We start from the raw sequence: 25,912 nt of genomic DNA, 5'->3' as shown, positions 1-25,912 counted from the left end.
AGTCTGGCTGTGTAGTGCACGGTGACCTCTATAAACATAGCAACTTTTATTTCCCTAGAATCACAGCCATAATAGTCCACGAGCAGTGCCTGGTATGGAGGCTCAGCTCCAATGATGCTAATGAGATTGAGATGCAGTAACGGCCAGCCATATTATTCTAACTGTAGACATCCCCTTTAAGGACAGTGAACAATACAGATGTCCGAATAAACATGTAAATGTGTATGGCATTCAAGATCTGTGGAAATCTGGCTGACAATACATATGGGCTTATGCTGACACAGCCGTGTGAAAAATAGTACAAATAATTGTACAACAGTAGTAGTGTACATTACTAGTGGCTCCCCTACTGCTAAGTCACATACATGAGAGCACCTCTCCAACCAGTTATTTTATACAGTAATACCCCAGTAATAAAATTATACTGGCAAAACAATTCACAATCCAATTATCTGACCCCAGTGATGTGACTGCCACAATCCATATGCTCCTCCAGAAAGCGTTCAGTATATATCTAATGTACTCCAAACCCCCTCAGTGGTGAAAAAATGGACAAAAAGGAACGATCTTCTGCCACCATGAAGGTCTCAGATCCCAAAGAGCCTCAAAGTGAGAGCTAATGGGAAATATCAAAGCCAAAAACTAGGGTCAGCCTGTACACCAAGGAGCAAGCCATTCCTTGTAGAAAAGTAGAAGACCCCTAGAAACTGAAGGAGGCCTGTGCATATTTCCTGTTAGGCATCATTTTCGATGGTTGTTTATTCTTTTTGAAGGGCCGACATGTAATACCACAATTCCCCCTGTAGAGGCCTCTGGGAAAAAAAGGCCTGGTCTTCACAGGTGATGCCAGCTAATCAACAGAGGTTTTAGCTTTTGTTGCTTAGATGTTTTAAAGGAAACGTTTCCTCAGTGACTGGGTCATGTAGTCCTGCTCTATCTGGTCCTATTAGTCATTCTGTGAATTACACGAGGCCAGCCCAGATTCCCCAGCAGATTTACTGCAGTTCTTCTTTATTTTCCTCATTAGGAAAATGTTAAAATATAGAGGACGATAAATTTAGTAAAGTTATCACTCTGCGTGTAAGGCCTCATGCACACGACAGTTTTTTTTCACGGTCCGCAAAAACGGGGTCCGTGATCCGTGACCGTTTTTTCGTCCGTGGGTCTTCCTTGATTTTTGGAGGATCCACGGACATGAAAAAAAAGTCGTTTTGGTGTCCGCCTGGCCGTGCGGAGCCAAACGGATCCGTCCTGAATTAGGCCTCATGCACACGACCGTTGTGTGCATCCGTGGCCGTTGTGCCGTTTTCCGTTTTTTTTCGCGGACCCATTGACTTTCAATGGGTCCGTGGAAAAATCGGAAAATGCACCTATTTTTTTGACGGACAACGGTTCACAGACCCATTCAAGTCAATGGGTCCGTGAAAGAACACGGATGCACACAAGATTGGCATCCGTGTCCGTGATCCGTGGCCGTAGGTTGCTTTCATACAGACGGATCCGAAGATCCGTCTGCATAAAAGCTTTTTCTGATCTAAGTTTTCACTTAGTGAAAACTCATTTCCGACAGTATATTCTAACACAGAAGCGTTCCCATGGTGATGGGGACGCTTCTAGTTAGAATACACTGCAAACTTTGTACAAGACTGCCCCCTTCAGGTGCGGCACCTAAAGGGGTTAATTGTACTATCATATTCCCCTGTAAGAGATCAGGGCTGCCAGGCAGCAGGGGGCAGACCCCCCCCCCCTCCCCAGTTTGAATATCGTTGGTGGCACAGTGTGCACCCACCATCGCCCCCCCCCTCCCTCCCTCTATTGTAATAAATCGTTGGTGGCACAGTGTGCCCCCACCATCGCCCCCCCTCCCTCTATTGTAATAAATCGTTGGTGGCACAGTGTGCCAACCACCATCGGCCCCCCCCCCTCCCTCTATAGCAGTAACAACATTGGTGGCAGTGTGCGGCCTCCCATTCCCCCCCCCCCCCCAATCATTGGTGGCAGCGGAGTTCCGATCGGAGTCCCAGTTTAATCGCTGGGGCTCCGATCGGTAACCATGGCAACCAGGAAGCTACTGCAGCCCTGGTTGCCATGGTTACTTAGCAATAGTACAACAGTATAAGATTCATACTTACCTGCTTGCTGCTGCGATGTCTGTGAATGGGGACGGATCCGTTTGATGTTGACACAATATGGTGCCATTTCAAACGGATCCGTCCCCATTGACTTTCAATGTAAAGTCTGGAGTTCTTTTATACCATCGGATTGGAGTTTTCTCCAATCCGATGGTATATTTTAACTTGAAGCGTCCCCATCACCATGGGAACGCCTCTATGTTAGAATATACTGTCGGATATGAGCTACTTCGTGAACCTCAGATCCGACAGTATATTCTAACACAGAGGCGTTCCCATGGTGATGGGGACGCTTCAGGTTAGAATACACTACAAACTTTGTACAAGACTGCCCCCTGCTGCCTGGCAGCACCCGATCTCTTACAGGGGGATATGATAGCACAATTAACCCCTTCAGGTGCGGCACCTAAAGGGGTTAATTGTACTATCATATTCCCCTGTAAGAGATCAGGGCTGCCAGGCAGCAGGGGGCAGACCCCCCCCTCCCCAGTTTGAATATCGTTGGTGGCACAGTGTGCGCCCCCCATCGGGCCCCCCCTTCCTCCCTCTAATGTTAGAAATCGTTGGTGGCACAGTGTGCGCCCACCATCGCCCCCCCCGTCCCTCCCTCTATTGTAATAAATCGTTGGTGGCACAGTGTGCGCCCACCATCGCCCCCCCCTCCCTCCCTCTATTGTAATAAATCGTTGGTGGCACAGTGTGCCAACCACCATCGCCCCCCCCCCTCCCTCTATAGCAGTAACAACATTGGTGGCAGTGTGCGGTCTCCCATTCCCCCCCCCCCCCCCATCATTGGTGGCAGCGGAGTTCCGATAGGAGTCCCAGTTTAAATCGCTGGGGCTCCGATCGGTAACCATGGCAACCAGGACGCTACTGCAGTCCTGGTTGCCATGGTTACTTAGCAATAGTACAACAGTAGAAGATTCATACTTACCTGCTTGCTGCTGCGATGTTTGTGTCCGGCCGGGAGCTCCACCTACTGGTAAGTGAAAGGTCTGTGCGGCGCATTGCGAAAGAACTGTCACTTACCAGTAGGAGGAGCTCCCGGCCGTTCACAGACATCGCAGCAGCAAGCAGGTAAGTATGAATCTTATACTGTTGTACTATTGCTAAGTAACCATGGCAACCAGGGCTGCAGTAGCTTCCTGGTTGCCATGGTTACCGATCGGAGCCCCAGCGATTAAACTGGGACTCCGATCGGAACTCCGCTGCCACCAATGATGGGGGGGGGAATGGGAGGCCGCACACTGCCACCAATGTTGTTACTGCTATAGAGGGAGGGGGGCCGATGGTGGTTGGCACACTGTGCCACCAACGATTTATTACAATAGAGGGAGGGGGGGGGGGCGATGGTGGGCGCACACTGTGCCACCAACGATTTATTACAATAGAGGGATGGAGGGGGGGGGGCGATGGTGGGGGCACACTGTGCCACCAATGATTTATTACAATAGAGGGAGGGAGGGGGGGCGATGGTGGGCGCACACTGTCCCACCAACGATATTCAAACTGGGGAGGGGGGGGTCTGTCCCCTGCTGCCTGGCAGCCCTGATCTCTTACAGGGGAATATGATAGTACAATTAACCCCTTTAGGTGCCGCACCTAAAGGGGTTAATTGTGCTATCATATCCCCCTGTAAGAGATCGGGTGCTGCCAGGCAGCAGGGGGCAGTCTTGTACAAAGTTTGCAGTGTATTCTAACTAGAAGCGTCCCCATCACCATGGGAACGCTTCTGTGTTAGAATATACTGTCGGAAATGAGTTTTCACGAAGTGAAAACTTAGATCAGAAAAAGCTTTTATGCAGACGGATCTTCGGATCCGTCTGTATGAAAGCAACCTACGGCCACGGATCACGGACACGGATGCCAATCTTGTGTGCATCCGTGTTCTTTCACGGACCCATTGACTTGAATGGGTCCGTGAACCGTTGTCCGTCAAAAAAATAGGACAGGTCATATTTTTTTGACGGACAGGATACACGGATCACGGCCTCGACTGCAAAACGGTGCATTTTCCGATTTTTCCACGGACACATTGAAAGTCAATGGGTCCGCGAAAAAAAACGGAAAACGGCACAACGGCCACGGAGGCACACAACGGTCGTGTGCATGAGGCCTAAGACTAAGCGAGACGAAGAGAACCACAAGAAAACGTGATGATAAAATGCCTACTCATAGAGATATGATGTGCCACCACAGAGATCATGGATATGGCAAATGGAGGGCAGAGGAGAGGAGGATCGGAAAACGGAGGGCAGAGGAGAGGAGGATCGGAAAACGGAGGGCAGAGGAGAGGAGGATCGGAAAACGGAGGGCAGAGGAGAGGAGGATCGGAAAACGGAGGGCAGAGGAGAGGAGGATCGGAAAACGGAGGGCAGAGGAGAGGAGGATCGGAAAACGGAGGGCAGAGGAGAGGAGGATCGGAAAACGGAGGGCAGAGGAGAGGAGGATCGGAAAACGGAGGGCAGAGGAGAGGAGGATCGGAAAACGGAGGGCAGAGGAGAGGAGGATCGGAAAACGGAGGGCAGAGGAGAGGAGGATCGGAAAACGGAGGGCAGAGGAGAGGAGGATCGGAAAACGGAGGGCAGAGGAGAGGAGGATCAGACAACAGGGGACAGAGGAGAGGAGGATCAGACAACAGGGGACAGAGGAGAGGAGGATCAGACAACAGGGGACAGAGGAGAGGAGGATCAGACAACAGGGGACAGAGGAGAGGAGGATCAGACAACAGGGGACAGAGGAGAGGAGGATCAGACAACAGGGGACAGAGGAGAGGAGGATCAGACAACAGGGGACAGAGGAGAGGAGGATCAGACAACAGGGGACAGAGGAGAGGAGGATCAGACAACAGGGGACAGAGGAGAGGAGGATCAGACAACAGGGGGCAGAGGAGAGGAGGATCAGTCAACAGGGGACAAAGGAGAGGAGGATCAGTCAACAGGGGACAGAGGAGAGGAGGATCAGACAACAGGGGGCAGAGGAGAGGAGGATCAGACAACAGGGGGCAGAGGAGAGGAGGATCAGACAACAGGGGGCAGAGGAGAGGAGGATCAGGCAAGGAGGAGGCACAAGAGAGGACCAACAGAGGGCAGAAGAGAGATTGATCAGACAATGTCGGGACAGAGAAGGGCAAGGAAGAAGAGGATGGGAGGACATAGGAGAATGAGAATGAAGGGCAAAAGAAGGGACAATCTGACAATGGAGTGCAGAGGAGATGAGTAGGCAATGGAGGAGAGGAGGATGAGACAATAGAGATCAGAGGAGAGTAGTGTTAAGCAAAGAGTGTAGGAAAACTTTGATTCTAAACTAATCCAAATTTCGTCAAGCTGCATGGTAACTAATCAGTTTTCCTAAAATGGCGGCTGCACATGGGACAAGCGAAACTAAGTGTAAAACAGACAAGCCCGGGGACACGGGATCACTCAGCCAGATCTGCCATCCCCTGTGATGTCACAGCCCTATAAAACCCTCATCCAGTGCAATCTCCGCCATTGTCCTGTGAGCTGAGCATAGGGAAAGACGAGGAAAGCGCTCATGCGGCCAAGGACAGTGTTGCTGAAAACGATTAATGGAAGAATATTGGAGAGGGACAGTGCAGTGAAATCGTAGGGACAGTGCAGGGAGATCGTAGGGATAGTGCAGGGATACTGCAGGGAGATCGTAGGGACAGTGCAGGGAGATTGTAGGGATAGTGCAGGGAGAACACAGAGAGACTAATTCTGCGTCAGTTTTATTTACTTATTCCTGCATTTACTTATTCCTACATCAGCTGTAAACTAAAGATATGTAATACCAATAAAATGGATGCTTTTTTAATTCTGGTGCCAGCGTGTCAACCAATACCATCCAGTCTGCACCACTTAGGGGGGCCAGGTCTTAATGATGATCATCCTACTATTTTGCTGGCTTTACTTCTTCCAAATCATCCTTTAAACTCTCCATGTTCTAGAAAAGTCAGGAAGATGCAGAGAGAGGAGAAGCTGGATGTTCCTGATGACATATTCTCATCTATATTATGGTAATGTGGAAAAAGAGGAAAAGCAGATGGCAGAAGAAGAGCTCCCACCTTTAGGACAGGAGAGCGCTGGGGTTGGAGAAGTGGGTAGTGCCAGCACATTGTGTCACCACCTAACCAGCCAAACCCCATACTAATAACAGCCCCTGTTTAAAGGTGCCGCACGAACGGCCATTAACAATAAAGATGGACTATACAGTGCGGTCTTCATTATTAATTGAAAGGCAGCTATGGGCTAATTGGCCACAAGGTTCTTCACTGCAGCATGGCCACTCCGTGTGGCCGTACCCTAAGGCAGAGTTGCCTGCGTATACCTGATTTAACAAATCGAATTTCTTGGCGAACTTCGACGAAGCTACCGAATCAAATTTTTCTAAACTTCATTCATCTCTAGAGAGGAGACAATGGAAGGCAGTTAAGTAGAGCAGGATCAGACATTGAAGGGCTGAGGAGAGGAGGATCAAACAATGGGGAACAGAGGACATAAGGTTCAGAAAATGGGGGTTAGAAGAAAGGAGGGCAAAAGAGAGGAGGATCAAGCAATGGGTGCATTATCACTGAGTAAGACACGGCAGTGCGGGCTGTAAAACCATGACACAAAAACCTGAGGAGGAAGCCGTCCCCCCTCTGCCTGTGTCCACGACAGGTCTGCTCTATAGGACATACACAGAGCCTGGGCAGTGCCCACAGAACAATGACACTGACCAACTTTATACAACTTTAGCCACTAGACGCATCTGCTACTTCCAATGCGTAAGCTTCACATGTCGGGACTTTAATAGCCATTTCAGACAGCGTGGGAGTTCCAGAATGTGCACATCGTCCATTTATAGAGAAAGCTTAATAGGCGGATTAATCTGTTCTTGTGTTTTCATTTAAAAACATCTTTTATCGTGGAACATCTAGAACGTCAAAAGAATGGAGCGAGCAGCAAAGTATGCATTAACCATGAGTCGCACATCAGAGAATGGAAACACTAAACAGTATAGCACTTCACAGTATAGACATCATGGAATAAATGTCCTAACTCAAGGCTGAAGACACAATCCTGGGACATAGAGGGATCCCACCGCACCCCCTTCCCAAATCAGGATCTAACACGCAGTCACACAAGAGTAGGATAAAGGACAGAGCTATACGGTGGGTTCTTAGAGTTACAATATTAATTGGTTCCGGGACGAACATTGCAACGCGAGTCCTTAACTCCAGAAATCCAAAAATGTCATCCCGAAACAAGAAAAAGGAAACGTTTAAGAAAGATAAGCAGATAACAAAAGACGGACAGGAATAGATACTGGAAGATGTAAAGGACATTCTGTGGGGAGGGCAGGAGCTTCTTCGGGGTCTTGCATAGTACATAGATGTACCAGAAAAATAAAATGAAGTCACCGCTCAACTGGTATCCAAAGGAGCAGCTCATCCCAGCACAGAAAAGACAAATAAAGAACATAGGAGCAGTATTATAGTAGTTATATTCTTGTACACAGGAGGCAGTATTATAGTAGTTATATTCTTGTACACAGGAGGCAGTATTATAGTAGTTATATTCTTGTACATAGGAGGCAGTATTATAGTAATTATATTCTTGTACATAGGAGCAGTATTATAGCAGTTATATTCTTGTACATAAGAGCAGTATTATAGCAGTTATATTCTTGTACATAAGAGCAGTATTATAGTAGTTATATTCTTGTACATAAGAGCAGTATTATAGTAGTTATACTCTTGTACATAGGAGCAGTATTATAGTAGTTATATTCTTGTACATAGGAGCAGTATTATAGTAGCTATATTCTTGTACATAGGAGCAGTATTATAGTAGTTATATTCTTGTACAGAGGAGCAGTATTATAGTAGTTATATTCTTGTACATAGGAGCAGTATTATAGTAGCTATATTCTTGTACATAGGAGGCAGTATTATAGTAATTATATTTTTGTACATAGGAGCAGTATTATAGTAATTATATTTTTGTACATAGGAGCAGTATTATGGTAGTTATATTCTTGTACATAGGAGCAGTATTATAGTAGTTATATTCTTGTGCATAGGAGTAGTATTATAGTAATTTATTTGTACAGAGGAGCAGTATTATAATAGCTATATTCTTGTACATAGAAGCAATATTATAATAGTTACATTCTTGCAGATAGGAGCAGTATTATAATAGTTATATTCTTGTACATAAGAGCAGTATTATAGTAGCTATATTCTTGTACATAGAAGCAATATTATAATAGTTACATTCTTGCAGATAGGAGCAGTATTATAATAGTTATATTCTTGTACATAAGAGCAGTATTATAGTAGTTATATTCTTGTACATAAGAGCAGTATTATAGCAGTTATATTCTTGTACATAAGAGCAGTATTATAGTAGTTATATTCTTGTACATAGGGGCAGTATTATAGTAGTTATATTCTTGTACATAGGAGCAGTATTATAGTAGTTATATTCTTGTACATAAGAGCAGTATTATAGTAGTTATATTCTTGTACATAAGAGCAGTATTATAGCAGTTATATTCTTGTACATAAGAGCATGGTACAGTACTTGTGTGGATGTTCATCAGTGTACTCTGCCTTTACGGCTTTCCTCATATAACACTGCTGCGTCTGCATTATGATGGGGACTGTTACTATATCCTGCCATTGTATCAGGAAGTGTAGCCTCTTTCATTCACTATTGACTAACTATGGCTTTAAAAGATTTCTTTTAAAAAGCAAGAAATCAAAACTAGAGTTTCTAAGGGGCCCATAGTAGCTCCAGGTACCATATCTGTCCGCCGATCGCGGAGTACATCGAAGAAAAGAATACATTACATACATTATATAATATCAATTTACAAGATACTGACCGGAAATGACAGCTATTTTTAAGGATCCATGCTCGTCTCTTGCTATACGTTCAGCCTCCTCCATCAATAACATCCCAAAACCCTGTACACAAAGAAGTGGCAAAATTTACACTTCTGCAACCTCTGCCATAGGGGGCAGTATTATAGTAGATAACCAGGAGGCAAGTGTTCTCAATAAGAAGCTAAACACAAGAACAAGGGGGCACAATCTGAAGTTATAGTCTTGTACATAGGAGGCAGTATTATAGTAGTTATATTCTTGTACATAGGAGGCAGTATTATAGTAGTTATATTCCTGTACATAGGGACAGTATTATAGTAGTTATATTCTTGTACATAGGAGGCAGTATTATAGTAGTTATATTCTTGTACATAGGAGCAGTATTATAGTAGTTATATTCTTGTACATAGGAGCAGTATTATAGTAGTTATATTCTTGTACATAGGAGGCAGTATTATAGTAGTTATATTCTTGTACATAGGAGCAGTATTATAGTAGTTATATTCTTGTACATAGGAGCAGTATTATAGTAGTTATATTCTTGTACATAGAAGCAATATTATAGTAGTTATATTCTGTACATAGGAGGCAGTATTATAGTAGTTATATTCTTGTACATAGGAGGCAGTATTATAGTAGTTATATTCTTGTACATAGGAGGCAGTATTATAGTAGTTATATTCTTGTACATAGGAGGCAGTATTATAGTAGTTATATTCTTGTACATAGGAGCAGTATTATAGTAGTTATATTCTTGTACATAGGAGCAGTATTATAGTAGTTATATTCTTGTACATAGGGGACAGTATTATAGTAGTTATATTCTTGTACATAGGAGCAGTATTATAGTAGTTATATTTTTGTATAGAGGAGGCAGTATTATAGTAGTTATATTCTTGTACATAGGAGCAGTATTATAGTAGTTATATTCTTGTACATAGGAGCAGTATTATAGTAGTTATATTCTTGTACATAGGGGACAGTATTATAGTAGTTATATTCTTGTACATAGGAGCAGTATTATAGTAGTTATGTTCTTGTATAGAGGAGGCAGTATTATAGTAGTTATATTCTTGTACATAGGAGCAGTATTATAGTAGATATATTCTTGTACATAGGAGCAGTATTATAGTAGTTATATTCTTGTACATAGGAGCAGTATTATAGGAGTTATATTCTTGTACATAGGAGGCAGTACTATAGTAGTTATATTCTGATACATTGGGGCAGTATAATTGCAGCCTCCTCTACCAATAGAGGACATCAGCCTGGAGGAATGTCCATATCCTATGTTATTACCTGATGCTGAAACTTGGATGGGTCACGACTGCTGACAGGGACCACACTTCCATATACATGAAGTTCTCTCACTATGGACACACCTCCCTTTAATTCAGGTCGGAAGGATTCTGGAGAACACTTCCTCAGGCGTAGCAATCCGATAAGAATATCTTGTTCTGGATCCTCATATGACAGGAATGTCTCCCAGCCCCCGTTGGCCACATAATCTCTGCGGATTAGTTCCACCTAAAACAAATACACGAGATACAGTTAAATAGGAATATGGGGCCTGTACACAGGATGATGGCGAGTAGCTGAAATGTACAGCTTCTTTCAAATCTCATATCAAGCCCTTTCAATGTGGCAAAAAAAATCCCGTTCTGACAGTTCTACATAATTCAGTTTCCTGAGAATCAGCATTACTTTTAGTAATATACATAATGTTAAGGGCAAAATTCCCAGGACATACATTCGAGAAAACTGATGCGGCAGCGATTTCCAGCGCTAGGAATAATAATAATAAATGTAATAATAATAAGGTGCCACAGGACAGAAAATAATAATAATGTCATTTAAGTTTCTTGAATGTCAAGAGAACATTTACGAAGGAGCCGGTGGAGGCGAGTTACGCTCGCTCACTTGATGACAGCTGATTTCTCCAGCTGCCGGACTTCCCAGAGGAGCTGCGATATTAGCTGCCGTAGCGAGCGTCCTCTGCTCCCCAAATGCGAGGTATAAATGGTGATTTTAATGCTTATTGCGCAACTCTGAATTACAGAAAGAGGGGGCACGCTATATGGAGGTGACATGTCCACATAAATATGCTCTGCATCTGTAACAGAAGTATTGAGTGAAAATGGTTCCCATCATTGTTAGGCCTCTTTCACACTACTGTATGTCCATTTCAGTGTTTTGCGGTCCGTTTTTCACGGATCTGTTGTTCCGTTTCCGTTCCGTTGTTCCGTCCCGTTTTTCCGTATGGCATATACAGTATACAGTAATTACATAGAAAAAATTGGGCTGGGCATAACATTTTCAATAGATGGTTCAGAAAAAACGGAACGGAAACTGAAGACATACGGATGCATTTCCGTATGTGTTCCGTTTTTTTTTATTTTTTGCGGACCCATCGACTTGAATGGAGCCACGGACCGTGATTTGCGGGCAATAATAGGACATGTTCTATCTTTCAACGGAACGGAAAAACGGAAACGGAATGCATACGGAACACATTCCGGGTTTTTTTTGCGGAACCATTGAAATGAATGGTTTCGTATACGGACCGTATACGGAACGCAAAAAACGGACCGCAAAACGGAAAAAAAAAACGGTAGTGTGAAAGAGGCCTTACCGAAATGGGGTTCATTTACTTTTTCTCTACTGAACAATCAGGCTATGTACAGCTTCAGGGGCAATTTTTTTTATGATTTCATTTTGGGCTAAAGATCCTTTTTTTCAATTGGTCTTTATTAAAAATATTGAGCCGTTCTATCACAAAGGGTTAACAGTTTTTCTAGCTGTGTGAATCAGACTTTTTACTTTCACTTTGTGGCGGTCATCTAATAAACCTTACCTCTAAATTAAAGGTCATAAACACTTACTTAAGCCACAATCCTATAAGTAAGATAAAGACTGAGCTATAATGACTATAAGGTCAGAGAATAGCCTTCAGCTGAGCTGCCTGACTGAACAGAGTAAAAATTCAGATCCTGCTACTAGAGAAACTCAAGGCTGAACAAAGACAGTGGTTCAACATTTAAAAAAAAATGACTAATTGGAAAAAAAAGGATTTTAAGCTCAAAATGAATACAATGCAATAATAAAAGAAAATTTGCCCCCAAAGCTGTCCATAGCCTTTAAAGGGGCTTTCCCGTATCGGAATATTGATGCCCTAACCTATAGATAGGCCATCACTATCACATTGGTTGGGGTCCGGTCTTTGGCAACCCCACCATTTAGACGTTTGAAGTGGCTGCAATGATTCTGCGACCGCTGTGGCCTCATTATTGTTTACATCAGCCTGTGTACTTGCACGCCACCTACTTAGTAGTGGTGGAGCACGGTATTGCAGCTTTGTCCTGAGAGCTAGACCCTCTAACTGATCTGATATTGATGGCCTGACTTGAGGATAGACCATGAATATTATTTTAAGGGGCACACTCTTTGCAATAATCACATTTCCATGTGTAAAGTTAGGACTAGATGTAAAATCAGTCCTTTTTCTATTCCTAACCGTTTTGCAGATATTTATTCTATCAGGTCCATATGTGCAGGTGGAGGAGGAGTAGAACAGATGAGTAAAAAGGCTGAGGAAATTATCAGGAACAAGCATTCATAGTATTGCTGATTACGAGAAATCGCCTTGTGTAAATGTGGCGCCAATCACCCGATGAATGAGCAAATGATTGCGTCTGCATCGCATAAAATCGCTTGTGGGCCGTGGATCGTCCCACATAAAAAGGGTTGTGCTGTGGGTAAATAGTGAATCTGTAGAGGTTTAAATGATCACAGTAGTGATCATTTCTTCCCATAAAGAGGGGATGATTGTTGCTCAACAATCAGGCAATTATTGGAAACATTCTTGATAGTTGCCTGACCATGGGCCCAAGTAAAAGGAGAAATAGTGAGGTAAACAGATACTCTACTGGCATAGGGAATGTTTATTTTGTGAAAACAATGCTGATTTTGGGCAAAAAACAAACAAAACGGGAATGTTTTTAATTCTAGACATAGGGGGTCATTTACTATCATATACCGTATACACCAGTTTTCTTGCGTATATCTGTTGCAGATTGCGGCGCAAAGGTTATTTGCGCCGTAATCTGTGACTTTTCCCCGCTCACGTCAGGTCTAAACAAAGGGGGCGTAGAAACTGTTTTAGCCGTAGAAAATTGTCTACATTTAAGCCACCAAGGAAGCTGGTGTAAATTTAGACCGCCGTGGATGCACCGAAGTTAGGTAGAGGCCGGCACCTCTTCGTAACTTCAACGGATCCACCGTCAGCGCAGGGTTTATTAAGACCAGCATCTAAAACGCTGGTCTTAATAAATGACCCCCATAGTGTATTAATTTTGGGGTGGTGTCAGGACAGAAGTAATGTCAAAAAGGTACAATGCTCATGTAGGAACCCTGCTGCTGCTCAGCTGTCAATGTCCGTATATAAATATTTCCCCTGGCACAGAGGTCGGGGGGCAGAATTGGAATGGGGGATATACACTGTAGACAATAGCTGTTTCTTGTTTACACAAAATGAATAAACTACCTGTCCTGGGAAAGTTCTTTTTACCAGCTTCACCATATCTTAAAGACCACCTGTCACCAGTATCAACCTTATTGAACCAGGCATTTTGCCTGGTGGGGTTGATCCTGCTGGTTGGCGAAACTACTTCTCTCCATTCCATTGAAATTAGATTTTATTTCAATATGTAAATTAGGACTTTAGTGCCCCGAGGGACAGACCCTAGCCCCTCACTGTGACCGACAAGGTCAGGCATCAGCATCCTCTCGCCTGACCCTGTATTAGCACACCTATAGGGTTCCACAATTTTGGCGCCTGCACAGTGCTTCAGCTGAGCAGATGTTTACTATGCATGCGCCAAAACTGGAGCACTGCACCAGCGCACTATTATAGGGACAGGCGAGAGGACGCAGATGCCTTATACGGTCAGTGATGGAGGTGGCGGTGGAAAATGGAGGAGATGAGGAGCATCACCCTAGAGAACACTCACCTGATAGGGTCTGACTTTGTGATGAATTTCTTGGATTCCCACTTCTCTTGTCCTGACGTCACGGCACTAAGGAGGACATACAAGTCAGTTAGAAAATACATGTATGGAATCCAGGGGTAATTATCTCGGGATTTGGAGAAGAAAAGTGGTTTATGTCCACTCTCTGCCTGATTGTCTGTCCAATTTACAACCGTCATCCTATTATTCATGAAAATCGAAGGCACTTTGCTAAATGTATAGGGGTCCAAATGCATTGATCAATAATGGTCAGATGAGCTTAGATTTCCTTTTAGTGACCTGAACTTAAAGGGGTTCTCTAGGAATTATTTAAAATGGCCCCCAGCAACCTGTTCTACAATGTGAGCAGGACTGATTGTCTCCACTTACAGGGCTGCTTAGGGACGTGAGGGGATCTCACCGCACACTACACTCTGGCACTTGCAGATGCTACATATTGGTGAGGGTTCCTGTTTGGCTGCTCAGCCATGATGGCATATCATAGGCAGCATCGCATAATTACCATCTATTGTAGAGCAGTGCCTAGGCAGGCCTCGGCCCTCTAACCCAACAGGCAGCTCTGCAAGTCGTGGCTGTCAGTCCTGCTCACATTCTAGGACCGGTTGCGCTGGTGGCCGTTTTAAACAATTCCCGGAGAACGCCTTTAAACAATTCCCGGAGAACGCCTTTAACCAATCAACCTCCTTTAGCTCATATATAGCCTCTGTATAACAAAGCGGCCTTTTAGAAAGACTTCTCAATATATCTGCAAAGTCTGACGCCATCCACTCAGTGCTGCCACATTGTGCAGGGACACACCTCCGACTGGTAACATCCAGCTGGACCTTTTTTTTGCAGACTGCTGACAATTCGTTCATAACCATCTGGTAGGAATAACAAAGGATTGGCACAAAAAAAAAGATTCATAAGAAAAGATGTTCCATTACATGGGGAATGCAAGTAGTCACTACAACAAATGTGTCGGGGAGGTTACAGGTCCACTTTAAGATGGCTTACTGTGCAATCCAGATGGTCTGAAGAACGTCTGCTGTCCTAAAACAGTCACCACCTGTCTGATCTGCCTTAGGGTGGAGTTTAGCTGGCCAGACACATTAGATGGCTGTTGGCTGAAAGCTTATTTTGTCGACTGCTATCTCTCCCGTCCTCTCCATGCACATGCCCACTCAGTTGCCCGAGCATGCATGTGCCATAAACAGAGATAAGGGAGACAAGGGTTTATCTCCTCAAGAACAAAAGAATCAAGCAGGGGGAAATAGGGAAGTCCCCCTCCCCGCACACATTAATGGTGGGTGGGTTCAGCCGACATTTAACTAATGAGTATGGCCAGCCTTAGTAAGTGCATGCAAATAAAACAGACAATCAGATTCTTGAGCGTATCTACTTCACACCATTGACCTGAAAAGGTAACCGCCTAGTCCAGTCATAACCAACAAGCCCCGGTAGGCCATAAATCAGCTCAGTGGTAAATATGGATGCCAGTCAGCTGAATGCCCAGTCTCAGAAATTGCTTTCAATCTGGAGAACATCTTCTGATCAATAACAAACTTCTAAGATGTGTAGGAGAGTCCCCGGAATAATAATGGACGGACGATACGTGCCACCAGAGGTCCTGGCCTCGGTGGAGTAAGAACAGGATCATTGCGGTTACAGCGGCGAATGCTGCTGGCGCAGCGTGTCCGGGCCGGTTCTTACTGTTCCCCACGGCCAGCCCAGGTTTTTGGTGGAGCTGGGCCTTTAAAGAACCCAGCCTGCTGATGATGGGGGTGGGGTGTGTCTTGCTGGGCTGGAGATTTCCACAGACAGAGTGAGTGCTGGTGAAGGAGAGTCTGGGCGCAGCACACATTGAAGGATAGCCCTGGGACCTGTGGTGCTACGAGCCGAAGGGGCTCTGGCCTGAGGGAGACAAAGGCAGATAGCCTAGAAGCCTGCAGAACTGCTGTGGTCTGTCCAAAACAAGGTGACTCAAACCTGCTGTTTATTTTCTATGGAAGGACTTTTGTTCTATGCACTATGTGAATATGCCCCTGTGTGGTCTGCACATTGCCTGTTATGCCGTTGGTGTGAATAAAGTCACAGTGTATCACAAAGACTGTCTATGATTGCCTCAATACTGCCGCCGCTACCGTAGCCTACCACGAGCACATCCCCACAATTGGTGGCTTGGAGCGGGCATTCCTGCAGTGAGGCAGGCCTGAGGCAAGAGTTGTGTTGGACTGCATGTCATCTATCAGGCCTGCAAGTTTTATGGTTCCTGACAAGATGGAGGAGGCCATTAAGCACCTGATTCAGAGTAATGTACAGCAGCAACAGGCATTGCAGGCTCAGAAGGAAAGACATGATGAGGCTATGTGTGCACAGCAGCAAACAAACAATCTCCTAATGCAGCAGCTGGCAGCCATGCAAGAGTCGGTGCGAACATCCCTGCAAGGAGTTTCAACTGCGACAACCCCGACTGTGTCTACCGCCAGGGACAAAGTCCGATCCGCCCTGAGGAAAATGGGTCCGGGAGATGATATAGAGGCATTCCTGATGGTATTCGAAAGAACCGCGGAGCAAGAGAGGCTGCCGTTGGAGCAGTGGGCCGAGGTGGTGGCGCCTTTTCTGGTGGGGGACGCACAAAAGGCCTATTTTGACCTCAGCTGCGATGAGGCCAAGGACTATGAGAGGCTAAAAGCTGAGGTGTTGGCCAGGTTGGGGGTAAACACCTATGTGCGAGCGCACAGGGTGTGTCAGTGGGTGTTTGCCGAGTCCCGACCCGCCCGGTCACAAGCCTATGACTTACTTCACCTAGTAAAAAAATGGCTTCAGCCTGAAATATTGAGCCCTTCTCAGATGGTTGAAAGGGTCGTGGTCGACAGGTTCGTGCGTACCCTCCCGAGAGCCATACAGCGCTGGGTGGGACAAGGCGATCCAGGCAACCTGGAACAACTGGTTAGCCTGGTGGAGAGGTATATGGCCACTCAGGATTTGGGGCGGGACTCAGCGGTACTACCGAAGTCACGTCAGCCCCCGCTGCCGACCCGGGATCCTGAAAAAGGGATCCCACCACATAAGGAGGGGAGTGGATCTCCAGTCCGTGGGAGGAATACCCTGGGGAGCAGGGAGGCTGCGAGGATCAGATGTTGGCATTGTCAGGACTGGGGACATGTGGCATCCAACTGCCCTAGGGCATCCGAACCCATGGACTGCGGGTTCGCTCGCCGGTCCTCTTTTTATGCCCAACCGGTGTATATAGCTGACCCCCTGCTGGCGGCGGACAACCCTCCGGTGTGTGATGTCGTTGTTAATGGACACTCCGTGCAGGCCCTGCTGGACTCTGGGAGCCTGGTAACTCTGGTCCATGAGTCGCTGGTAACGGAAAAACTCCCAGAAAGGCGAACCCTTACCATTGTCTGTATACATGGGGATCGCAGGGAGTACCCCACCACTAAGGTTACCCTGGCAGTGTGTGGAAAGGAGGTACCACATGTCGTCGGGGTGGGGAGACGGCTCCCTTATGCCGCAATATTGGGGAGGGACTTTCCCCTGTTCTGGACTTTGTGGAGGAACGGGTTGCCTACCTATGGGGAAGGAAAATGTCCAGGTCCCGAGCCCGAGGACCCAGAGGCAGGGACCCCAGCTGTAGGGGTCACCGTAGAGGAGGTAGAGTGTAACCCTGACCGGTTTCCCTTAGAAGTATTGGCGGGTGAGACAGTAGAAAGTTCGTCCATCCTGGATCTGGAGGTACCCCGAGAAACCTTCGGGACCGCACAGCTCCAGGATTCGACGTTATTGCGGGCTAGAGAAGGTGTGTCGGTGGTTAATGGTGTTGCCCAGCGTCCCGGCGCCGATACCGTATTTCCTCACCTGGCCTATAACCAGGACCTGTTATATAGGGTAGACAAGGTGAGGCAGGAGGTGGTGGAACAACTGGTGGTGCCCCAGCCTTACCGGCGAATGGTCTTGGATTTAGCGCATGCGCATGTGTTGGGTGGTCATCTGGGGGTTAAGAAAACGCTGGAGCGAATTCTACAACGGTTCTATTGGCCTGGGATATATGAGGAAGTCCGGAGGTTCTGTCAGTCCTGTCCAGTGTGTCAGCTGACTAGCCCCCAACCTCACTATCGCAGTCCACTGGTACCTATGCCCATTATAGAGGTGCCCTTCGAAAGGATCGCCATGGATCTGGTAGGCCCCATTATTAAGTCAGCCCGAGGTCACCAACACATCCTGGTAGTGTTAGACTATGCCACTCGCTATCCGGAGGCGGTCCCATTGCGCCATACGTCGGCCAAGGTAATAGCTAAAGAGCTCATGAGTATGTTTGCCCGGGTGGGGATACCAAAGGAGATTCTGACGGACCAGGGGACACCCTTTATGTCCAAAATAACAAAGGAATTGTGTAGGCTATTAAATATTAAACACCTGCACACGTCCGTCTACCATCCCCAAACCGATGGGTTAGTAGAACGGTTTAATAAGACCCTGAAGTCCATGCTAAAAAGAGTCGTGGCTAAGGACGGGAGGGATTGGGACTTACTGTTGCCCTATGTTTTGTTTGCGGTACGGGAGGTGCCCCAGGCGTCCACGGGGTTCTCGCCCTTTGAGTTGTTATATGGGCGACATCCCCGTGGGCTACTGGATATCGCTAAGGAAGCATGGGAGCAACAGCCTACGCCTCATAAAAGTGTGATAGAGCACATAGGAAAAATGCAGGACCGAATAGGGGTCGTGTTGCCGATCGTCCGTGAGCACATGGAAGCGGCACAACTGGCCCAGAGTCGGGTATATAACCGAACCGCCCGGGTAAGGACATTTCACCCGGGGGACCGAGTTCTTGTACTCGTGCCCACGGTCGAGAGTAAATTCTTGGCCCGGTGGCAAGGACCCTATGAAGTTAAGGAGAAGGTGGGCCCAGTTGATTACAGGATATACCAGCCAGGGAGGCGGAAGCCCGAACAGGTATATCATGTGAATCTACTAAAACCTTGGAGAGACAGAGAGAATTTGTTTGCAGACAGCCCGCCCTCTGTCGGGACGTCAGGGAGTGACCCGGGGTCACCAGGTGTTCCGGAGAACGCCGCTGGGGTGACGATAGGGGACGGACTGTCGACCAAACAAGCACAAGAGGTGAAAGAATTTGTTAGTCGGAATAGGGACGTATTCTCTGACCTTCCTGGACGTACCACCTTGATCGAGCATGACATTGTCACCGAGCCCCGGGTGAAAGTCCGCCTAAGACCATACCGAGTACCGGAGGCTCGGCGACAGGCCATTTCGCAGGAGGTAAGATCGATGCTACGTCTAGGGGTCATAGAAGAGTCAAAGAGCGAGTGGGCTAGCCCGATTGTCCTTATTCCCAAACCGGATGGTTCATTACGGTTCTGTAATGATTTTAGGAAATTGAATGAGGTATCAAAATTTGACGCCTATCCCATGCCTCGGGTAGACGAGTTGATAGAGCGGCTGGGAAAAGCCCGGTATTTTTCGATCCTAGATCTCACGAAGGGCTACTGGCAGGTACCTCTGACGGAGGCGGCAAAGGAGAAGACGGCCTTTGTCACCCCGGAGGGGCTTTTTCAGTATAGGGTGTTGCCTTTTGGGTTGCATGGCGCCCCGGCTACGTTCCAGCGTCTGATGGATGTCGTCCTCAAGCCCCATCACCAGTATACCTCCGCGTATCTGGATGATATAGTCGTGTTTAGCCCAGACTGGGAGGGTCATTTGTCAAAACTTCAGGCAGTGATAGATTCTCTAAGGAAGGCGGGGTTAACTGCCAACCCAAAAAAATGCTCGGTGGGACTAGAGGAAGCTCGCTATTTGGGGTATGTGATTGGACGCGGAGTCATTAGGCCCCAAGTGAATAAAGTTGAAGCAATCCGGAATTGGCCTAGACCTCGTACGTCCAAGCAAGTACGGTCATTTTTGGGCCTGATTGGGTACTACATGAGGTTCATTCCCCATTTTGCCACCTTGGCAGCCCCGTTAACCGGCCTCTTGAAGGGTAGAAAGTCGGTGATGGTTCGCTGGGGGGAGAAGGAGGAGGAGGCGTTCTCCCGTTTGAAGTCGGCCCTATGTGAGTCCCCAGTTCTGGTGACGCCCGACTTCAAGCGGGAGTTTGTAGTTCAAACAGATGCCTCGGGAGTAGGACTAGGGGCTGTGCTTTCCCAAGAGCTCAACGGGGAAGAGCACCCCGTGGTTTTTCTAAGCCGCAAGCTTACCCCAGCAGAAACCCGGTATAGCATTGTGGAGAGAGAGTGCCTCGCCATCAAGTGGGCACTCGAGTCTCTCAGATATTACCTTCTGGGGAGAAGGTTCCGTCTGGTGACCGACCACTCCCCTCTCCAGTGGATGAGTCGGGCTAAGGAGGGGAGCGCTCGGGTTACCAGGTGGTTCTTGTCCCTCCAGAACTTTAAGTTCACTGTTGAGCACAGGGCCGGCCGCTTACAGGGGAACGCAGATGCCCTGTCCCGGGTACACTGCTGTGCGTGTGTTCACCCCCTCAGGCTTGAACGGTATGTTCAAGCCCTCAGGGGTGAACAAAGGGGGGGGATATGTAGGAGAGTCCCCGGAATAATAATGGACGGACGATACGTGCCACCAGAGGTCCTGGCCTCGGTGGAGTAAGAACCGGATCATTGCGGTTACAGCGGCTAATGCTGCTGGCGCAGCGTGTCCGGGCCGGTTCTTACTGTTCCCCACGGCCAGCCCAGGTTTTTGGTGGAGCTGGGCCTTTAAAGAACCCAGCCTGCTGATGATGGGGGTGGGGTGTGTCTTGCTGTGCTGGAGATTTCCACAGACAGAGTGAGTGCTGGTGAAGGAGAGTCTGGGCGCAGCACACATTGAAGGATAGCCCTGGGACCTGTGGTGCTACGAGCCGAAGGGGCTCTGGCCTGAGGGAGACAAAGGCAGATAGCCTAGAAGCCTGCAGAACTGCTGTGGTCTGTCCAAAACAAGGTGACAAACCTGCTGTTTATTTTCTATGGAAGGACTTTTGTTCTATGCACTATGTGGATATGCACCTGTGTGGTCTGCCTGTTCTGCCGTTGGTGTGAATAAAGTCACAGTGTATCACAAAGACTGTCTATGATTGCCTCAATACTGCCGCCGCTACCGTAGCCTACCACGAGCACATCCCCACAGATGGTATCAAGAATTATCTGGCCTCATGGTGGCCAGGGACTTTCCATCACAAAGTAGTCTACTTACCTCTGTGCCAAGATCTTTCATTCGGGCTAATGCCAACTCTCGAAGGTTACCATGTTCCACTCCAGAGCTTACCAACGGCATGGGAATGTCTCTGAAAACCAAAGAAAGGAAAGGTCTCATGAAGACTCAAGTCAATAAAGACAACCTTCATTATATTCCATTTGGTCTTCTCCAACCAGTAGCACCACTGGTGACCAGCGTGGACAGCTCCCCGGATTTCTGCTTTCTGTACGTGCAAGACAACCTAAGAATCTCTCTAAGGCTTCATGCACACGACTGTATGTAAACTGCGGTCTGTTAATTGTGGATCCGCAAGACATGGATTCTATCTGTGTTGCATTCGCACTGAAATCACTGAACCCATGGTCCACATTTTGGGGAGGGTAGGACATCTTCTATCTTTATGCGCAATGGACATACGGATCATCCGTTTGTCCGTTCTGCAAAAAAGACTGTCTACAAAATGTGGACCACGAACCTACTGAAAACTATGCATCCGCAAATAAAAGGCAGATGACACATGGACTGCATCCATTTGTGGATCCGCGGTCCTTGTTCCGCCAAATAAAGATGCGGTCCATGTTGCATCGGCTTTTTTTGATGACCCACTGACAAACGGAAAATGATGACCACGGACCCACTGAAAACAATAGGTCCACAAATAAAATGTGGACAGCTCGCAAACCGCAAAACACATACAGTCGTGTGGATGGAGTCTATAAACTGGATGCCACAAAATATACCAGAAGGAACAGAATTTTGAAGGCAAATAAGAAGAGACTTCCTATGGAAGACATTCAAAAAGACCCTTAATTTCCATGTTTTCTAAGCATCATTGTACATTACGACGCCAAAACTTTTGCAGAACCTTTTTACAATCTCTTTAGTTACAGAAAATAATCATCAGTAACAACGTTGCTATTACAGAGATGTGAAGAAGCCCAGTTTCCACCGATCATGGATACAGATTTACCTACGATGGGCCCATAATTCTGAACATGAGAGGGATGAGGCCATTAGAGCACACGCCGTAGCCTCTTGCTCTCTTTCAAGTCCCAGAACTACTTGAGGGAGACACTTGTGCCGGGATAAGTAGAGAAGCTTTGAACATCTGGGTGGCACAATAGGATCTGAGAGTAACTAATGGAGTGAAGAGCGCAACTTTAACATGGAGAGAGTTGGAGCTAATTAGCATCGTGTCATTTGTTGCAATTGATTTTAAAAAGAACGGCAGTCTTACTGAGGGGCTTGGTAAGTGAGCGAACAGAAGTGTCACTGTACACCTGCATCCTCCAGAAATAATGTGCAGCAGTAAGTGGATAGCAAGGGGAGCACTTGAAACTTTAAAATTCAGGTGTGGTGGTAGATCATTGCAATAACAATCATCTTCTTTTATAGAACAAGCAAATCGGGGCTTAAATGGACCAAGAGCCGGCCCTAGCCACTCAGTGCACCTTAGCTCCTCCGCTCTGCACTGCTGGATGGCCCCCTACACTTGACTGACAGCGACAGGCAACAGAAGCTTCATCTTGCCTAAGCCCTGTGCAGCCGACCGAGGAATATGAGAACTACTATGCATGTGCCGAAGATGTACTGTAGGTATGAGATTACAGGGATAGGCGAGATGGTGCGTCTGATAGCTGCCCCTGGCAATCAAGTGTTCCAGGGTTGCAAAGCAAGCAGGGAAGTTAGAGTGGCTAGAAGGATTTCTCCATAATGAAGCAAGAGATCAGCTCAAGGATAGTATGGTTTTAATCACCAGGCTTCTACCTGGTTTAACGGGGTTGATCCTGCTGAGAGATGCATTTCAGTAAAAAATAAATATATATTTTTTTTTAAACCTAACAAATGGATAGCTGATATATGTTAGGATTATTGGGGGTTGGACTTTTGAGACCTCGACCAAACTGCAGCAGCAGTAGTCAAGCATGCCCTCAGATGTCCTAGTCAAAGCTCTACTGCAGTGGGGGGAACCATAGTCTCCCTTTCTAGCAGTTAGCGGTCAGACCCCCACCAACTGAACATTTATCACCTGCACCTGTTTTATTGTCTGTCAGGGAAATACATGGCTTCCAGCTCCTCAGTGTGGTCACAATGCAAAACAACAACCTACATCTCAATGGCCTGGACCTCTGTGGGGTGTTTAGATGCATACCTCCATGATTTAAACACTATAATAATGTATAAATCTAAAAGATGTCCAATGTGACCGTCCACTTTCAGTCATACATTCCTGCATCTTGATTGGAATTAGGGATGAGCGAATCGACCTTGGATGTTTCATCACAAGTCGATTCGCTCATCCCTAATTGTAATATGCCAATACTGATGACGTGCATTGTGGGAAATGCAGAATTGACACCATGCATTGGGCAGGGCGGATAAATTCCAAAAGCTTCTCAGGTGCTCATTGAAATAGTAAAAACCTGATGTGTTTGTAGTCACAGTGTCGCTTCAGCAAGATAATTCCAACAAGGTGGTACTAAAATTTAGTTTACGCTTTCAACCTAACATGTCACGAAAGTGTCCACCTCTTGGAACCCCACATACAACTATTGAGCAGAGAACTACTACAAAGAGCATCTCCCACTTAGGAGGACTTCCATGGTCATGTAGTACATGGTCCCCTATTGAATGTCAAGGCGGCGGCATTGTCCAGTTTAGAGAACTCTAAAACGCATTAGACATTTATGAATCTGTTAGCTTGTACACCCAAGAAGAATGGCCAAATACATATTACATTAATGCATCTCGTCATTTCTGCTGACGTGTCTTCGGTGTCCAGGCGGCACTTCTACACGTGTAAACTAAATTAAAGCTTGTGTCCTGTCAAGACCCAGGCGTAAACCATGAATGGCTCTGAGCAGGCGAGTCCAACCTCATCTTTAGGAAACACGTTTGGACCCTTAGGGTACAAATACGCGGAATTGAGAAGTTGTGACCTCCCAGATACGGGTGACCCACTGTTTCCTGGCATAATGCTGCATAAAGTCAGGTCACAAGCGGAGAACTGGATTACAGTACTACGGGAAACAGCATCTGAACAGTAATGTAAATTGGGGATCTCCTTCTATTAGATCCATATACCCGAACAGATCATTGGGTTCTCTTAAACAAAACAAAAAAACCAACCACTACAAGTTCATCTCAAATTGTAGTGTTTCCCATCTGCCATGATTACTAGAAGAGTTCTTAGATCTACTCCTCACCATTTTTCTTCAAATGATAGTGACAAGAGCTTATCTGGAAATAAAATGAAAATCGGAACCATTTGCTCATCTTAGTAAAACATCTCCTTCCATACCAGGGATGTGTTGACACCACCATGGAGAAGTGGGTTCCATGCTCCCCTGGGATGAATTTTGATGTCATGAAGCTCAAAATTCGGCTCAGGTCATCCTTAAACTCATAACCACCAAAAGGCCCACAGAAAAATGATTTCTCACATTCGCTAGGACAAAAATTTCCAGTAGGTCAATATGGTCACCAAAGAGGTCCTACAGTGAGAAGACGACCTTGCCAATATTTTTACAGCCCAGTCCCTTTTTAGGATGTTTCCTCTATCAAGATTTAATCGCTCTCTTCCACCTAATTCAAGGTCAACACATTATGTACAGTATATACTCAATCACCAATACTGCTCATTGTGTATGACTCAATGTCGTGTTCCTTCATATAAATTCTTAATGCAACCACTTCCAGCAGATTTTCTGCCCCAGAATTAGTTTCCTTCATACAAATGGATGGTTACAACTGCTTGAGGAACGTGCAACAATTTAAGAATGTCTTTGGAGGTGTCACCCGACATTGAGTTCCCATGCACTGAAGAACCATGGATGTTCTTGACACTGATATCCAGGGGTTAGTTAGTAATTTATACTCATCTAATTAGCAATTAAAGTTTGTTGTGTTTGATTGGGTAAAATGTTCAATCATCTCTTTTAGGGTGTGTACACTGTACTCGCCAAAAGTCAGGCAGGTGTGGGAAAAATGCTGCAATGTAAGAATGCCTTAAAAAATAGAAGCGTTAATATTTTTTTAATTAATTAACAAAATGCAAAATAATTGAAGAAAAGAGGAATCGATATATGATCAATATTTGGTGTGACCGCCGTTTGCCTTCAAAACAGCATTAGATCTTCTAGGTACACTTGTACACAGTTTTTGAAGGAACTTGGCAGGAAGGATGTTGCAGACATCTTGGAGAACTAACCACAGATCTTCTGTTGATATAGGCCTGCTAAGATCCTTCTGTTTCTTCATGTAATCCCAGACAAACTGGAAGATGTTGAGATCAGGGCTCTCTTTCCATATCATCATCTCCAGGACTCTTTGTTCTTCGTTATGCTGAAGATAATTCTTAATGACATTAGCTGCATGTTTGGGGTGGTTGTCCTGCTGCAGAATACATTTGGATTCAATTACACACTTCCCTGGTATTTCTCAGCATTGAGGACACCATTAATCCTGACCACATTGAGGACTGTAGACACAGTGTTCCGCCAAGGAAAAGTGAGGTAGAATCCTGATCTCAATATCATCGAGTCTGTCTGGGATTACATAAAGAGACAGAAGGATTTGAGAAAACCTACATCCACAAAAGATGTGTGGTTAGTTCTCCAAGATGTTTGGAACAACCTTTCTACCAAGGTCCTTCTAAAACTGTATGCAAATATATCCAGAAGAATTGG

General features: G+C 46.1%; 1 protein-coding gene across 1 annotated transcript in view; it reads right to left on the bottom strand.

Moving 5' to 3' along the window:
• Window positions 1-25,912, bottom strand: part of ELP3 (elongator acetyltransferase complex subunit 3) — a 172,153-nt gene that overhangs the window by 12,898 nt on the left and 133,343 nt on the right. The window contains exons 11-14 of the mRNA XM_044292121.1: window positions 21,222-21,312; window positions 14,016-14,081; window positions 10,306-10,533; window positions 9,006-9,087 (exon numbers count right to left, since the gene is read on the bottom strand). Coding sequence (XP_044148056.1) covers window positions 9,006-9,087; window positions 10,306-10,533; window positions 14,016-14,081; window positions 21,222-21,312 — 467 coding nt within the window. The remainder of the gene's footprint in view (window positions 1-9,005; window positions 9,088-10,305; window positions 10,534-14,015; window positions 14,082-21,221; window positions 21,313-25,912) is intronic.

This window comes from Bufo gargarizans, chromosome 4, assembly GCF_014858855.1.
Source record: "Bufo gargarizans isolate SCDJY-AF-19 chromosome 4, ASM1485885v1, whole genome shotgun sequence".
Lineage (NCBI taxonomy): Eukaryota > Metazoa > Chordata > Amphibia > Anura > Bufonidae > Bufo > Bufo gargarizans.
The sequence above is the reverse complement of the archived record's forward strand: the minus strand, read 5'-3'. Positions and strand labels throughout refer to the sequence as shown.